The sequence below is a fragment of the Triturus cristatus genome, chromosome 6, assembly GCF_964204655.1.
Source record: "Triturus cristatus chromosome 6, aTriCri1.1, whole genome shotgun sequence".
NCBI classification, from domain to species: domain Eukaryota; kingdom Metazoa; phylum Chordata; class Amphibia; order Caudata; family Salamandridae; genus Triturus; species Triturus cristatus.
In genome coordinates this window covers 1,141,949,627-1,141,964,138 of record NC_140589.1, presented here as the reverse complement: position 1 = coordinate 1,141,964,138, position 14,512 = coordinate 1,141,949,627, and the positions used below count along the sequence as shown (strand labels likewise).

Sequence of the window (14,512 nt, the reverse complement as noted above, 5' to 3'; positions counted from 1 at the left end):
TATAACATTGGTGAGACTACAGTCGTTCAGGAAAGTTGGGTGACAAAGGGGTTTAAGCTAATTAAAGATCTGAGCAACCAAGCTAATCCTACAACCTTTGCTGCTCTATAATCTAAAAACAGATTCCCACAAATTTCTCTAGATTAAAGCAGCAATACAAAAAAGAGGTATTATTCATACTCCAGCTCTTCCATCTCTATTTGGGAGCGCCATCAAATAGGGACATGTAGCCATAAAGATATACTATTTTCTTCTAACATCCAAACCACAGCTTACCCAGAAACATATTAATATGTAGAATATTATTAACAGATCCCACACTTAACCTGGCCTAACATTTGGCGCTCCCCCTGTAATGGAACTAGAACATATGCTCTAGCTAGCACAAACAAGCTTATGAATTATACACAGTATGTACTGGACTTCAGTGAAACTTCACTAGCTAGGCTTGGCAGACTCAGACCTCTGTTGTCATTATAAATTATAAACCTGGAACATAGTACACACAATATATAATTGTAAGCGCCCACTCTGGTATCAGATTCATGCATTTCAATAACAGCTATTTAAAACCACACTCACCGCTGATGCCACTACAGCTATTTTGAGCATCAATGCTTCATATCACATACCAACTTTGAACTCTACAGACCTCCAAATAATTGACCTAATGGGAGCCTTAGGAATTGAGTTGTTTATTTCTGAATGGAAAATCTCTCCCAAAATCTCTTACCACACATGGTGGGCTTGGCTATATTTCGGTAGAAATGCTGACAATACTTACTTTCAGCTTCATTCTTCCAGAAAAATTTGGAATGTACTGGATAATTATATGCAACAAACTGATCCCCCTTGATCATCCAAAATTTGAGGTGATCACATTTTTTAAGTGAAAGACTCTTTTTAGTACCTTGATACTCCATATACATAATTTTGTGTTCTGTTTTAACAATGTATGTACTGCAATATTCCCCAAGGCCTTCCTTTCCTATCCTCTCTCCCCATTATAATTAGTTTCCTGTTTTATCTCACAACTGTACATGTACTTCATTAGACTGTTGGTACATTTATTTGAGCACGATACATACTGATACTGTATTGCTCATCAGTGACAGCATGATAAAACTGAACTGCGTCTTGATTCTGATACACCAACTTAATTAAACTGTCATTCCCCTTCTCTGGACTACGAGAATGACAGTGATGGGTGTGCAGTGACAGGGATCAGGTACAGGACATGGATCGGACTGGTAAACTGACAGTGATTGGAATGAGTGAACAGAAACCACCCCCATCTCTTTCACTTCCAAATAAACCCCTATATCTTTGGCTCCACCTCAGCTGCTACCCACATACCCCCACATCACTGTAATGCATCCCCGACACCTCTGCCCCACTCCATTCACTACCCAGCTGCCTCCTATGCCCCTGCCCACCTTGACCACTTTTGACTTTTCTCCACACCTGTTACTATCCACTGGCCCCCAAACACACCTCTGTTGCAACCTTCACTAACTGTCTGGCCGCTATACCCCTTCCCACACCCTTGGCACTGCCTACCCGCCCTCAAATTCTGCCGACATTTAATTCACTTACCAACTGCCCTACACTCCTAAAGCAATCTGCTCAACTAGCCTACCTGATCGCACCCTTCGAAACCTCATTGACTACCCATCTGTCCCACACACACATCACTACTCGTCTGACTGCCACAACTCTGCCCACACCTCTTGCACTAAACTCCTGCCCGACCTTACCTTAGTCACTGCCCGCTTGCCTCACCTGTAGCTACCCACCAGCTCCCACACCCTTGCCCCAACTCAAATAAGACCTATTCCATTCTTGTCCCAGACTTCCCTAAAAACCTAAACACCACACCCCGGCCTCACCTCAATCACACTGCATCTGCCCCCATCTCAGCCAATATCCATGTGTGCCAACATATACCCCTTCCATCACTGACCACTTAACTGCCACAATCCTGTCCCCACCCAAGTCTCTAACTGGCAACACCTTTGGTCCCATCTCAGTCACTACCCATCTGCTCTCACCCCCTTCCTTGCCACAGATGCTATCCAACCTCTCCCCAAGTTGCTCACCACTCACTTCCTTCAGCCCTGCTGACCCGGAGACCCTCAGATTTCTGGGTAACAAAGAACAGCTCTCTCTACAACCCCTCCCCCACGTCCAAGGTAGCGCTTCCAGGGTGCATATAACAACTTAGATCAACGCATATTTGCAGGACTCTTTTCCTGAGATTCTCTGCTGGTGGTGTCTGAGATAAGACAGGCCTATTATAAGGGTTTAAATGAGGTGTGAAAGCATTTCTGGGGGTCTTCTTGATAGCACAGTCACAGTTGAATCTAGGTATGATGACAGAATGAGCACTCATCATCACATTTTCTAACAAGATTAGTCAGCTAGATCTGAATGATGAGTACAATGGTGATGTTAATTGAGGCACATTTGTTTTCTGTTCGTTCATTTATCAGTGCTGGAGGATGGGTGACCATTTGTTCAGCTGTACCATTGATTCACATATGCTGTATTTTAAAAATCAAAGTTTTTGTCTAAAACTACAAGGGGTTCTAAATATACTCTTACAACTAAATACACTAAAATCTCCAGTTCTACATGTATGCCACTTCCATCACCAGTGTTCCAGATTGGAAGGTATATGGCCAGGTAGTTAGAAATTAATGGATTTTTCCTATTGGCCCAGGACCAAGAAAGTTTTGCAAATGGCAGGTCTCTGTCTAGAGTGAGTAGTGTGCAAAAACGATTAACTGGAACGTAGCCCAGAGAAACTGCCACTGGCAGAGATTAATTTAAGCATTTACACACTTATTTTTTCGTTTAGACAGTTCAGACAAAGCGCATTGGCCTCCATATCAAACAGTACTCTGCAAGCAGCATGTAGCACCTCAAGAAATGCTCACGAGTTTAAGGCACTTAATAGCACACAACTAAAGAAGGTTCCACGTCAGTTTAGTTTCTCTTCCAAAAGCATTCTATGTTCAAATGGCTAGTATGGAAATTGGATTCACGTAAGAAACACAAATTCACGCACCTTCTTATTCTTGCCATCGTCGTTTCTGCCACAACTAAAAACTCTTCTGAAGGAGACAGCTGGAGGCCGTTTGGGAACCTTAAGCCAACCATCAACACCTTCACTTCCTTTGTCACGGTGTCATATTCGAACAAGCTACAAAAAAAAAGAATAAAGAAATATTATTTTGAAATTTGTGAGAGGAACAAGAGGCAGCATATTTTAAGATTCCCCGTTTTACATGCAAATATAAAAAAATTAGAAAATACAGATGATGGTGATGCACATCCTGTGCGAAAAACCAAAAAGCATTAACTGAAATTGTGAAAGGTTCTACGGAACAGTATATAGTATAGCTGCGTATCCAAACTAATCAAAGCATGAAAGAATCTTAATTGGTAAAGATAAAAGCCTCCGAAGACTAAAATGTCTGTCCAAAGAGATAACCATACTAAAGAGGCAGCATAGAGGCCTGCTGCGCTGATCACAAATCCCAAATTTAAATATCAAATACTGGAACTCAATTACTCAATTTATTGGGCTATGCAATCCATACAACGCATTTCTGCTACACAGTGATTATCAACAAGCAATATTGTGGGGTTCAACAGAAAATAAGGGCAATATAATACAAAATGCTCCTAGCGCAAGGCAAGTGTAATTGTATTTATATTGTATTCACAAATTAAAACTTAAAGGGATAATAAAGGTATGTGGTGAAGAAAAAAGATGATGTCAGTTACGGATCCCCGAAAAATATAAAGTCAAAAACTAATGAATTATCTCTTAACAGAGAAGTGCTTACGGAAAAATTGAAACCAATGAGCACTTTAAAAACGCCAAGAATGCTCATATAGATAGTGGGGCCAGGGGGGACTGGTTAGGGCGCACCATGCATGCTCTTTCCTGAGCTTCCCAGCCAACTCCACTCTTGTACCAACTGGAACCACTGTCTGTTCCGGGGGGGAAAAAAGCAGTGAACTTCTTCATAGACCACCTCACTCCAACCTGAGTGGACATAGTTTGCTTTTGAAGGTATTTCTACACTTGTTAAACAGACGAAAGTCATAAGCAATCCAAAACATGTTTTTTACGGCTGCACGCAATACTGTTTTCTTTATGTTTTTAAAAAAAAAATCAGTAACAGGGTGTTGTTTGTGTGGAGGATCATGACCCCGCATAAACTCTATAATTAAACAAATGTCAGTTAGAGTTCACGGGCACAGCTACGTGTACGCCATCTCACCGTAATTTTGTTCTGAAAGAAAGATTTACATATTATCTGTAAAAAAAATATAACAGTAAAGCCTTTTTCCTGCGAATCGAATGGCACATTTCACCACCTTAGAGGTCAGCTCTGCCCACCCATTCAGATTCCACATCCACTCAAACAGTGTAAAATACACGCATTATCCTGTGTAGATATGTATAGATGTTCTTTTAATTTCAGAAAACTACTACATTTATCTGAAAAAGTACAAAGAAGAAACTGGATGTCAGGTTTTGCGCCACTCAGCTCAGCATTTTTGGGCCTGACTAAGAAACAAGCCTTATCTGTCTGCCAGTCCATTGTAATGAACAAAACAAAATACATAAAAATAATACGTACATAAAGGAGCTTTCGGTCTTCCTACTTCATCTTTTATTCTATGGGAACGTCAATCAAATTTTGGTTAGGCATACATACACAGAGGGATGGCGGCAGTGGGAGGGTCAGCCCCTTACAGCTACTACTTTTGTTTGCAGAGCCACTCACATTTTGGATCAGCCCACAGGGCTGCCAGTCATTAACTGCCATGTCAGTGATATCAAGGGACAGCGTTTACATGCCAAGCCTAAGCAGCGCTTCCGCTGTATTTTCGAGCCATGTTGCATTCAGGTATAGACTTGAAGCTTTGCCCATCTTTTCAAATGGCTCCCGTTACTGCCCTTTGTAAATGGTAGCTTTTGATTTGTGAATAGGCTTAGAAGTCCATCCTTAGTACCTCCTTTTTAGGTCTCGGCTAGGCAGCGCATGCGCTGTCTCGTCGAGAGATGCTGTATACAGTATAGCGGGGGAAGCTCCGCCCACTTTCTGCCTATCATTTTGATTGCCTCAATTCTAAATGCTTCATTTTGATTGGTTTTCGGGAACTTAATCCCTCCTCCTGATGGCCATGCCGTCATTTTCCTCCTTCCGGGGCTATCGGCCCCTTTACTTCCAAAACAGTTTTGTTGCCCTGCCTCTCCCTGTTCCCTCCCGTAGTCCGTAACTTCTTGGACCATCACCACCCACACCACCCCCTCCCGTCCATGCCTTCTTTCACACATGCACTTCAGTTGAAAATGCAATAGGTCTCGCGTAAATAAGAGTCCTATTGCATTTTCAATGCTTGTTTTTAAAGTAGTTCCTATCGTCCGGCCGCACTGAGGAGGAGTAGAGAGCTGACACATGTAGAGTGTCTGTGCAGAAGCATGCGCAGACAGACGTTGGCTCTCATCGGCCCAGCCGCTCTCCGGTAATCACACGCTCTCTTGCCCATTGGCCCGGTCTCCCTCCGGGCCGCCGTAGGGCCGGACCATGACCGTGGAGCAGAATGTGCTGCAGCAGACCTTGCAGAAGGTGAGTCCCGCCTGCACCGGAGACCAAGCAGCTGTCACGATCCGCGGCCTGTGCCCTGCCCCGAAGCAATTATCCCTAAAGCAGTATGTCATATTATGTTAAACAAATTTACTTCTGGAGTGCTCGAATGCCCGGGCCCCCTGGGGGAGTCTTCGTGCTGGAGTAAAATGTTTTTTTTTTTATGAATAAAACAACTACTTGCGACGCCAGAACTGATCGGATACCTTGCTCTGTAGATATCCTTTACGGGAAAAAATAGCTGAACACATGGCCTCCTCCCAAAGTTTTAAACAGTATTTTTTTTTTATTAATTAATTTTATTACGATTATTAAACGCTGCTTGTCGCCATCGTGCAAACTGAACGACCAGTTTCAGAAAAGGGGAAGCTATATTTGGCACTGACATCATATGCAAAAAAAAAAAACGTGCATCCAAGAAAGCCAGCATGCATTCCCGTGATCCTGCATAATTTATTTGCAATGTCACAGTAAATATATTTCAGCGATAGGCGTTCCTCACAACACAAAAAAACATCTGCCCGATGTGAACTAATGGACACTGAAGAAATCAGTGGCAAAGGCCAGGCCCTCCACAAAACTCGCAGCTTGCTGCATGTATCCTTTGGCTGAGCACAACTGACAGATGCTGCTGGCAGCCAACCTCCCAGTCCCAAATTGACCATGCAGCTTGCAAGTAATTACCAATTTTAGGAGCTCTACTTCTGTGCAGGTGTGTCAAATGGTGCCAAACATATTGGCATATCAAAGCTTTTTTGACCCCTCCCCCGTTATTCATTGTATTCACATTTGCATTCAAACTGGAATCCCTGATCTGGCCATAACCTGACATGGCAACAGAAAACGAGACCTGTAAATTTTTGTCACCCGTTGTGCAGATTTGATCAAGGGTGCCAAAGTAGTTAGCAGTATATTTGTTTTGTCCCCGCGCTTTTTAATCATGCCCCACTTTACGTGCCCCAGTCTGCGCTGTATTTCTCCTGTGACATGGTTCTGTAGTACTGCACCCCTGGAAACGTGCGGTGTTGTAAAGGTTCTTGGGGACCAGTGCAAAACATGCCTCATGGTACCCTGGTTAGCTAGTAAATGTTTGTCATATTTAGTGTGCTATGGGCGCATCTTACCCCTGGGCCCCAGTGCCATTGCACATGCTGCACTGATCATATCTATGCCCCTGAATTCGACACAACTTTAACTGTGACAGGCCCACTGCCACCTTGAACAGCATCTGCCAAACAGCTGTGCCTTTTGCAAGGTACAGGTGACCGGCATAGCGGGCGCTGCAGACCGGCGATCAGATGTCGGTGTTAAAATGTAGATCTAGATGGCTGAAAGAGTTGTATCAGCCTAAAAGCAATGCGATAATGTGCCTATTAGTGTCAAAGCTTCCATGTTAAAGAACAGTAGATGTTTCAGCACCCAGGATAATGTGCAGCATGGCTAAATACTTATAAGGTCGCAAAGGTGAGACCGGTTGCATTCCAAATGCTTGTTTTCTGTTGTAACCTACCATGAGGACAGCCCCTGCAACATGTTTTGTTACTCAGTATGTTTTATTTACAATCTGTGAGCACTATTTTCTTAAATGATTTTCTCCTATTGCATGCACGACATGCTCTCCTGCAACCACTTGTCTTTTGTAAAGCAGCACTTAAACAATGGCGGCCGCGCCATTAACGTGCACAATTTTAATGCAGTGCAGCATTCCGCACTTTCTCTTATGTTTTTTTTAAGCCACGCTTTATTTTTCACCGGCTCGGCATGCTTCGGGTTCAACAATGGGGGGCGCGCCTTTCTTTTCTTCGGTGTGTCTCACCCATAAGACATGGTCATGGACAACAAGGAAGGCAACATCTTATTGTATTTTTTTTTTTTTCAACTAAGCAAGTCACGCTAGAACTTTAACAATAGCGGCCACTTCCTTTATTTTGTTGAGCGCGGCTGCCAAAATACATAAAAAAATAAATAATTAGGATGTTGCCTTGCATGGACTTAATGTATTTTGGCAGCCGTGCACAACAAAATAAAGGATGCAGCAGCCAAAATAAATTAAGTCCATGCAAGGCAACATTAAGTTTTTTTTCAGCATTGCACGCCGCAAATAATATTACACAATGGCGGATGCACATTTTCTGTGCACTAAAATCTTGTTCTTTCCTTCATTGCATCACCTCCTTCAGCCTACAGCGACAATTTCAACACGGTGAAAACGGAATACACAACAACCGTTACAGTGGCATAGTGCACAAAAAGTTTTACTTGGAAACACAAGGCAGACAATAGGCATCTGAGAGGTAGCATACAACTCCTTGCCCCAGAAGTGGATCAAATCAGATTCATCATTCACATGACTTGCACGGTCTAGTGCTTTTCAGTTTGGTGTGACAAGTTGCTGTTTCTGGTACGCATGCGCATGGTGGAACAGGGGCGATGAGGGCTCGCGTTGTGTTTTAAGCTTCTGGATCGCGGATTGAGTCTCTCTTCCTACTACCACCACGAATACAGCCCTGTGCCGTGCCAACTCTTTCTTTGCTTTCTCCATAAGCCTCATGGGCGCTCTCCCCTTCAGCTGCTTCAACACTACTGCTTTTAAAGAGAGGGTCCTGCCCGTGGACATCCACGTATCGCGGGTCATGCTGTGAGTACCGTTGCCTAAGCGCATCCTGGAGTTAAGGGTAGCTACCTATTAAGCCCCAATAGCCACATGCACAAGCATTATCACTCTCCCCTTGATAACATTCATGACAGTCACATTAAGCTTGAAACTCAAGCTTATGGCCACAAAACGAAAGCACTGGCAGTCAAAACAGGCTACCTCTACCCTGCATTTCTGCTGCCTAACTTCCTTTCTTTCCACTTCGTATTGCGGTCTTCTATATCACTGTACTTTGTTTAGAAAATGCTTTTCCCCTTTCTTTTATTTTACACGGCTTGCACAAGGACATTTTGTAAAAGTTACATTGTGTGCTTTTAGTAACAATCGCAGCCACAAATGCACTAAGCTAGTAAAGGGTGCAGTACCACAGGCTATTACTAGGTGTCCCTGTGGAGTTGAAAAGGGACCTCTCTTAGCCACATATGGTACTAAGCTTACTCCGAGTGTGGCCTATCTTCTTCTTATACATGGAGCTATATTATAGACTATTAAATGAAACAAGAGAATATTTTACAGCACACATTTTGAATTCACAAGTTAGACGGTGTTCATCGTATGTAATGATGAAGGAAAAGGAGACTTAGTGACAAAATCTATTCTTAGGGTCATACAATTTGGTCAGGTTTCTGGCTTTTAAGTTTACAATTCAGGCACAATATGGGTATCTCTTTCTCTCTCATTGTTTCACATCAAATGTCACTGTCTCGTCTTTAATTGATTGTGTGCAGGGTTAGAGCATGGGTGATAAAGCCACATAAAAGCTGTATTCGTTGTGTACTCGAAGGTCTAAGATGACCTCAAGCAGAGCCAGGCAGCTCTAGTACACCCAATCACTCACCCATCCATCCAGCTACTCAATCAATCACCAACACCTTCAGCCGCCATTTGGCATCACCCAACTTAACAAATCACACTTAATAAATCTTCTAATCAATGAGTTAATTTGAAAAAAGCGCAGAGCCTAATGGGTCCGCCACTGATTATTTCTGTAACTGGTGTAAAAACCTTCGATGGAAGGTAATATGAAGAAACTATATTCTGGGAACCCCACACCTATTAACTTTTCAAGCACCAAACAAAATATGCTTTTGGGAAGTTTTGGGCCAAATTTGCAAACGGTTTCAGCAATTACAGAACAAAAACTGCTCTCTACGGACTAACCATCTAACTGTAACAAAGAAGGCACCACTGATTTCTCTGTAATTATGTACATAGCTGTGAGTTTGTGACACTCACACACGTGCAAAGTAAAAGTTATGATTATCTACTAAGATTACAAACTAACTTGAATTATTAAAAAAAACTTTAGTTGACAGAATATTTTGGTGCCTACTTACACGTGTTATTTAAAATAAACCTGGCTGGGAAAAAAACTCCCTTGAAGGAGCTCTATGGTTATGAGGCACATTTTAAAAAGCACTGAAATAAACCAGCTATGGCTAGTTAAATAACCCTAAAACCCTGATTAACTGCTCATGACACAACATATGACATCACAAATTACATAGTTGATGCTGGCTTCTGAAAAAAGAAATAAATGGCACTTTTTCACGAGTAATAGCTCTAGGCATATGTCCAGATTTTACACACACAAAACCATAGAAATTCAGCAGTTATAGTTACAGTTCTCAAGTAACTATAACTCGTGCCCTATGGTAACTATAACTTGCGCCCCTGCCAAGCACAGCTTTCTCATCAAAAATTTTACGGAAAATGTTGCAGTGATATTATCAATGATGTAATAGAAGAGGTCATGAGTAATGCAATATGTGGGGCAATTAGCAGTGCATGGTCAGGGTGTGAGTTATAGTTACCTTAGGGCACAAGTTATAGTTTCTTGAGATAACTAACCAAAACTGCTGAATGTCTATGCTTTTGAGTGGGTAACATCTGAACCTAACCATTCAGTCCCTATAACCTTTATTTTTTTAGTGAATTTCTATTTTCTTCAATGCTATTTCCCAACTATAACATCCATGTAACCTTTGTTTTTTTCAGTGAATTTCCAGGTGTTTTTTTTTAACGTAACACGAAGAGTTGGTCGTCCACCCAGAACTCACTTGTGCGGTTAAGGGAGAACAACGACACTCTTTTTGGTTCCAGACAGAGGAGTCGCTCCACTTCTTCAGAGGGATGTGGAGGAGCATAGAAAGTGGGCAAGGTGACAGATTGGCACACATGAAATAGTGTTACCACATTTGGCTGGAAAGAGGCCTTAGTGAGAAGCACCAGTTTGTCAGGAAAAACTGATAGGAAGGGAAGCTTGGATAATAAAGCCTGCAGCTAGCTCACCCTCCTGGAGGATTTAATGACCACAAGAAAGGCTGTTTTGATGGTGAACAGCCAGAGGGGACAACTGTGTAAAGGCTCAAAGGGAGCATACATCAGAAATGTGAATACAAAATTAAGGAACCATTGAGGCATTATGAAAGGGGAAGGTGGGAACATATGTACAAGAACTTTGAGAAATCTATTTACAATGGGAGATTTAAATATGGAGGGATGGCCAGGCAGCTGCAAGAAGGAAGACAAGGCAGACAGATACCATTTCAAAGTGCCCAGAGAAAAGCCCTGCTGGGCAAGGGTCAAAATGAAAAGTAAAATGACAGAAAAGTAGGCAGAAAGAGGGTCAATAAACTTTTCTGTACAATATGATACAAACTTCTTCCACCGGCAGGCGTTTTCAGTCTTGGCAGAGGGACACCTGGCTGCCAGAATAGCATTACAGACTTCGGGAGGAAGGTCGAAAGCTTTCAGCTACCGCTGCCTAATCTCCATGCAAGATGGCAAAGAGTTGACAGGTTCGGATGGAGGACTCTCCCCTGCTACTGCATCAGAAGATCCTCCCGAAGGGGCAGCCTGACTGGAGGCACCCAACGCCAAAGCACAAAACTGCTGACATTGCACGTTCTCGGCGCAGGTGAACAGATATAATCAAGTGTCTCCACACTGTTGAAAGAGACCTTGCTCCACCTCCAGGTGGAGACGCCATTCGTGATCCGCTAGGCATCCATGGCTAAGATCGTCCACCCTGAGCGTTCAGGGAACCTGCCATGCCTTGAACCACCAGGGAAATGCCTTTCTGATCCAGCCATATCCAGAGATGCAGGGCCTCTTGACAAAGGATCCATAAACCTACCCTGTCCTGTTTGTTGCAGTACCACATGGCAGTGGTGTGGTCTGTGAACACCTGTTTTAGCTTTCCCTTGATGGAGGGTAGAAAGGCTTTTAATGCTTGCATATGCCATCTGGCACGTGTCACTAACAAGATGTTGGAGATCATGAGGCTCAGCAGCCGAAGGAGTCAGTCTCACCAAAATTCAGGCTAAAGGCTGAAACACTGGTATAGCCCAAATATCCAGGACTTGCTGCTCTGGAGGATAAGCCAGAAACTGCACTGTGTCCAGACCAGATCCGATGAAAGGGAGCATCTGAAAGGGAGTCAGGTGTGTCTTCGGCATGTTGATAGTGAACCCCAGCGAATGCAGGAGGTCCACCATAGTCTGGAGGTTGAAAATGACAGCCTGGGGTGAGCCTGCCTTCAGCAGCCAGTCATCAAAATAGGGGAAGACCGGCACCCCTGATCAGTGCAGAGGAGATGTGACCACCGCTTTCACCTTGGTGAACAGCGGAGGGGTGCTGGTAAAGCCAAAAGGGGGTATGGTGAACTGAAAATCCTCACGGCATACCATAAACCGCAGGTAAAAGGGATGGGCACTATCATCCAGTGTCCTGGGTCCAGGGCAGACAAAATCAAAGCCAATTTGAGCATCTTGAATTTCTCCTTTCTGAAAAAGTAGTTAAGGCTAGAGCGAAGGCCCTTGACCTTTTTCAGAACCAGAAAGTAGAGGGAATAGCAACCACAGCCTAATTCTGGCACCAGAACCCTTTTTATGGCTCCTTGGCCTTGAAAGCCATGACTTCGTCCTGCAGCAGTGACACATGATCTTCCATCAGCCAGTTGTAAGATGGAGGCAAGGAGGGAGGGGTAGTCTTGAATGGGAGGGAGTAGCCCCTTCAGATGAACTGCAGAACCCACTTGGCTGATATTAGGGACTGCCAGTGTTGGGGGTGATGACCACGAAAGGAGCGAAAGGCAGACTGGGGACATGGGGGCAGCGGAGAGGCCAAAGGACTTTGCTGTAGCCCACGAGTCATTAAAGCGCTCCAGCGCCAAGTCTGCCTGGTCTCCGGAAGAGACAGGTGCCATAGAAAGACATCCCCCCGAAAAGCCGGGACATCCTCCGAAAAACATCCCCCGAAAAGCCAGATGTTCTCAACCATGTGTGGTGCCCGAGGGCCACCGTCGACGCAGCTGCTCTGCCCAGCCAGTCAGTCATGTCCAAGCCACAGCATATAGTAAACTTCTCCTCGTCTATTCTGTCTGTTACTGTTTGGCAGAGCACCGGGACCTGTGGCAGCATGTGCACAACCGTTTCCCACAGTGTGTGGGAATAATGACCCAATAAGCATGCATTGTTCACTGATCGCAATGCAAGACTAGCGGAAGAAAACATTTTCTTAACCAAGCTGTCCAGCCTCTTGGATTCTCTGTCTGGGGAGCAGCAGGGAATGTGCCAAGGGAAGTAGAGGCTTGGACCACCAAACTCTCCAGGATAGGGTGTTGGGTGAGGAAATTTGGGTCCCCTGGAACGGGGCGGTGATGGCGGGCAATCGTCCTATTCACAGGAGCCCCTGTGCTAGGTTTGGACCAGGTCCTCAGAAGGGCATCGGTGGGCGCTTTGTTGAACAGGAGTAGGAGATCATAAGAGGAGACTCCCGGCTGAAACACCTCCATCAAGATGTTAGTCTTGACTGCCACTGAGGGTAAAATGAGGTCGAGGACCTTAGCCACCCTCTGAACCACCATTGCATATGTAGCTCCCTCCTCCATAGCCAAGAAAGGCTGAGAAAGCATGCCGGTATATGGAGATGTGTCCAGTCTGAAGGCATCACTCAGTTCCTCACACATGTCCATATCCTATTCATACTGATATTCTAAAGGGTCCAAGGCCTCGCCCTTCAGAATAGGGCTCAGGCTCTGACCTAGAATGCGGGGTCCTGTCACACTGGAATTTACTTTGGTCAACGAAGCTCCAGCCCTGTGTCGTCGGGGATTAGAATGGAGCAGACGCCCATGGTGCTGGAAGCATCGGTGTCGGGACCAGCGCAGGGGAAGGTTGCAGTGGCACAACTGATGCCGGCCTGGATCAATGACCGGATTCATGAGGGCCCATCAGAACCAGGGCTGCTAGCGCATAACCAGATAGAGCCCCCTCTGACCCCGCAGGGCCCAAAGGCACGCCGAAGCGGTCAGTGCGCTCAAAAATCGAGGTGCATAGCCTCATAAAACTCCTGTGAGTGGGGGTTGCTCTGGCTCCCGGAAGACTGGAGAGGCATCGAAGTCAGCACAAGTTCCGAGGAACCAGCTCTTGAACGCCGAGGTTCCTTCGTCGTGTCGGCCAATGGACGAGGAGATGTCGAAGACCACTTCGACTTCTTGTGTTTTTTGTGCCTCTACCCTGATTGCCCCGACGATTTGGAGTGGGACACAGAGGACTTTGGGCACCTGGAATGGTCCATAAAGCTTCCTCTAGAGTGGGACCTTAACTTCCTTGGAGTCACAAGCTGGGCCACTAGCAGCTTAAGGGACCGCTCCCTCAAACCCTTCAGTGCAATGGCACCATGACGTCGGAGGATGACTTGGAGTCGTGGTCACCCTTCAAGCACCACAAACATACAAGGTGCAGATCAGTCACCAATATGGCGCTGTGATAGGCACCACAGGGTCTGAAGCTGTCTTCCTCAATGACATCCCCAACACACCAGGAGGAAACCTCCAAAAATAATGACTAATGATTGCAAAAAGCCTGTCAAAAACTTACAGAGGGGGAGCACTTCTCTCTGCTCAGCACTGGATGGTGTGGAAAGAAAACTACTGACGTCAGCGCACCGAGGTGGTGCCTATATAGGTGGCGTGGACGTCACTTAAGTGCGAATGACGCCATGCGGCGCTGACTGATGCCACTTACTGGCGCGCAGCTGTACTGCTCCCTAAAAATCACTGGCTCCTGTCTGACGCCAAGGGAAATTCAAATGTAAGGAAACTGCAACTAGCCATCTCCATCAGATACATACTTCAGTTGTCCAAAGCCATCAAGGATCAAAAAAATTGAGCAGTACCACA

At 44.8% G+C, this 14,512-nt stretch overlaps 1 protein-coding gene across 1 annotated transcript in view; it reads right to left on the bottom strand.

Moving 5' to 3' along the window:
* Positions 1-14,512, bottom strand: part of APMAP (adipocyte plasma membrane associated protein) — a 386,605-nt gene that overhangs the window by 96,535 nt on the left and 275,558 nt on the right. Inside the window, exon 7 of the mRNA XM_085612063.1 lies at positions 3,071-3,205. Coding sequence (XP_085468189.1) covers positions 3,071-3,205 — 135 coding nt within the window. The remainder of the gene's footprint in view (positions 1-3,070; positions 3,206-14,512) is intronic.